We start from the raw sequence: 3,220 nt of genomic DNA, 5'->3' as shown, positions 1-3,220 counted from the left end.
TCGTAGAGCCGTAGTAGGAGACCTTATAGCAGCATCTGCAGTTAAGAATAGTTGGGCAGGTACATGAAGGCATGCTACCTACCTTCCCTCTCGATGTGCCTCCTACAGGTATTGTAGTGTATGGTTATATAAGGGACTCTGCTGCTGTTAATAAGATGGATATTGGTGTGAAGGCGTTAGGCACCCATCCAAGGAAGACAGAGAAGAAGGATATAGGGGATGTCGATGTGAGAGGGGACCTCATCTTATTCTGGTGTCGAAGAGTCTACTCTAGATACCTGTAAAGTTTGGCGGTGTTGTCTTCACTCCTGGGCACTGGCTTTATTCTGATGAGGATGGTATCATTGTAGCTGCGTCTGATGTAAGGAGACCTACTGCCGCCATCTAGGCACCATCATCATCATGATTATCACTTTTCTGAATGATATAGGCTATTGTTGGGTTGAGTCAAGATGGTATGATGGATTACCACATGTGTTGTGATGTATTAGGGTATAGCTGATATCATACTACTTGTGTAGGAATACTTTTTCAAAGGGCTGCTCTTAGATGGCTGATTGCATCATAGAGACGTCGTCTCATAGCCGAACACCATCAAAGGTTCATGACACTACCACTAAGGAGGATGTACCACCAAAGGATACTGAGGGGGTCATCACCCGCCGGAAAGCTGCTGCTCTGGCTGCTGCTGCAGTAGTTGTAGAAAGTTCGTCGGGGAGTGGTACTGGCAATGATGACGCTGTTGCTGTGGAGGATGGCAGTGTTGGCCCTTCGACAGATGCTGAGAATGCTGTAATACCCAGCATTAAAGAGCAACAGCCTCTGAAAGGTAGTAGTGGGTTGACATATGATATGAGGGTAGATGGTCGTGGTATTCAGAAGCTGCTGTAGCCGCAGCGGCAGCCTTATTAGGGAGTAGCGGGAAGGATGGTAACCAAGGGAATGAGGCAGAGGATGATGCTGCCAAAGCTCTCGGACTGAACCCAAGCCCACCAGGTACTACCAGGCATACAGCTTCACGTCATCTACAACTGTACATATCGTGTCAGCCACCGTCCTACCAGCGTCGGCCCAACCCTTCCTTGCTGACATCCCTGTAGAGAAGCCTAGTGCTTCGGAGATCAGACGGAACCTTACTCCTAGAGAGGCACGGCAATTGGCAGAGCTACAATACCATGAGCAGCTACGGGCATATCAGAGATGGGTAGCAGCTGTGGCTGATGCTATGAGGGAGAGGGCTACTGCAACAGCAGCAGCAACAACAGCTGCATCAATCATGGAACAGCAGAAAGGTGAGGTGGAGGACCATGATGGTGAGGATGATAACGCCGAGCATAAGGCGCATGAAGAGGTGGTATGGAGATTGTAATGATCCAATCTATCATCACTATCATCAGGCATTCGAAGAGGACAGCAAGAGGTCACATGTCGTGGTGGTAGGGGATGATGAAACAACTGTATCGCCAGCTAGGAAGGCTCCCAAGACCAGTGCCACAGTTACTGTTCCACGACCGGACCAGGTGAGTAGGTTAGGTAAGTGTCTGATGCTATTGATCACATACCGTCAGGCAAAGGAAGGTCTCACTGAGTCCCCATCAACCATGCTGGACTCGGCAAATAATAATGCTACAATATCTTGATGAGATATGCATTAGTATTGATAATAATCTCTGATAGTATTATACGATTCAATAATATACATTCTGGTAGTCACTACTACTGGGTTCCGCTACTACTCTGCTGTCTGTTGCTGCTTCTGGATGATGATACTTGTTGTAGCTCATCAGTATAGTAGTAGTGGGTTGGTGGGATACTTTTACTCAACCGTAAGCTCGTATTGTGTTACCATCCTGAATCCTATTCTATCGTGTCAGTTTATCATAAGTAGGATGCGATAGACAGCTGTAGGTTGGGGGTAGGGGAAGAGGATATATGGCAGGAGTAGGGTTGGTGGGAGTCCATGCCATGTTGTAGGTCGTCAGCCCCTCCCCTTGCCGTCTTTATCTACAGGGCCACTATCCTCATCGGTGTGAATAGGTCTACCATCCAATCCCATAGGAGATTACACACCCTGTGGGGTATTAGAGGTCTACTTAATCGACTTCTCCAGTATACTTAGGTCCAGAATTGGAGGAATATGATTATCCATCATGCCCTCTTCACTCCATGGTACACTAGTTAGTTGTATCAACTCCTAGCCTCTGTCATTACGTCTAAGTCCTTTGCAGTAGGAGTATCCTCCGATGCTTTTTGGACCTGATACTGCCAGAAGATTGACCTCATACGTTGACCATTCTAATAGTGTTATTGATATCTTTAACCTGATAGTAAAGCGCAAACGTCAGTCTAGCCCCCTCGGCTGCGGTGGCTCCGGATGGCGTCCTACTCCGCGAGCAGTTGACACCTGTAGTATAGCCTTCGATGCCATCATTCATGAGGTCACAGCAAGAGACATTGACACCTCTCTATCGAACTCATTCACCACGCCATCAGGATATCGGTCTGGTTGCCGCATTGTGGACCCCTTCAGACATGTTCACTCTCCGAGTCTAGGATAAAGCTTTGACAGTTGTAGTAGCTGACATTGTAGTATACAACAATGTTCATGGATTAAGCCTATCAGTACTCATCATTGTCATCATCAGCCGTACAACACTATCATCCATCATCATATTGTGTTCCTGCCAATAGCTGATTAGTCATGCTATAGTTATCTCATATGCCTCCTAGAGCCAACAAGAGTAAGAGGCGTAGACACCAAGGTGGTGGTCGGCAGGAGACCTCTAACATCAGGAGTCGTGTGTACCTATCCGTGTGTATGGAGGGTAGTCGACTCGGTATTGCTCTTCTCGACTTGAATAGTGGTAGCCAAGATACAGTAGTACAGGCGTCCGAGCTGGATGATGCCCTCGCTGCTATGTTACGGGGTGTAGTGAGTTATTCTATTGACGCTCGTCATGATGATGGTGGTAATGATGATGATGTATTGGGGTGTCTAGTGCTGTACCCTGGTAAATCCCCACTAGTATTACGCCAACAGCTGGGGGATATAGTCCAAACCTCTGGCACGGCTCGACAACCACAGATGGCTGATGGAGGGGATGCTGGGCTGGTGGATCCTATCATCCTATCGACGACAATGACGGCTATTGAGAGGCCTGTGTCACAGTATGAGTATCCATCATGTGTTCAGAGAGTACTCGAACTTATGGCTAAGTTG

At 47.6% G+C, this 3,220-nt stretch overlaps 3 protein-coding genes across 3 annotated transcripts in view; all 3 read left to right on the top strand.

The window, feature by feature from the left end:
* Pmar_PMAR019753 (Regulator of ribonuclease activity A, putative) overlaps window positions 1-388 on the top strand; it is a gene marked incomplete at both ends in the record, with an annotated part of 769 nt that extends 381 nt beyond the window's left edge. The window contains 2 exons of the mRNA XM_002766342.1: window positions 109-227; window positions 275-388. Coding sequence (XP_002766388.1) covers window positions 109-227; window positions 275-388 — 233 coding nt within the window. The remainder of the gene's footprint in view (window positions 1-108; window positions 228-274) is intronic.
* Window positions 389-549: 161 nt separating this feature from the next.
* Pmar_PMAR019752 (hypothetical protein) lies at window positions 550-1,640 on the top strand (the record flags this gene model as incomplete). Its single annotated transcript, XM_002766341.1, has 5 exons — window positions 550-829; window positions 880-996; window positions 1,050-1,351; window positions 1,398-1,520; window positions 1,569-1,640. 5 exons carry the CDS (start codon window positions 550-552, stop codon window positions 1,638-1,640), a joined length of 894 nt encoding a protein of 297 aa, XP_002766387.1.
* A 1,079-nt stretch (window positions 1,641-2,719) lies between these two features.
* The window catches only part of Pmar_PMAR019751 (hypothetical protein), a gene marked incomplete at both ends in the record, with an annotated part of 2,387 nt that continues 1,886 nt past the window's right edge, over window positions 2,720-3,220 (top strand). Inside the window, 2 exons of the mRNA XM_002766340.1 lie at window positions 2,720-2,878; window positions 3,041-3,168. Of these exons, the coding sequence (XP_002766386.1) occupies window positions 2,720-2,878; window positions 3,041-3,168 (287 nt within the window). The remainder of the gene's footprint in view (window positions 2,879-3,040; window positions 3,169-3,220) is intronic.

This window comes from Perkinsus marinus (assembly GCF_000006405.1).
Source record: "Perkinsus marinus ATCC 50983 genomic scaffold scf_1104296973076, whole genome shotgun sequence".
NCBI classification, from domain to species: domain Eukaryota; phylum Perkinsozoa; order Perkinsida; family Perkinsidae; genus Perkinsus; species Perkinsus marinus.
The sequence above is the reverse complement of the archived record's forward strand: the minus strand, read 5'-3'. Positions and strand labels throughout refer to the sequence as shown.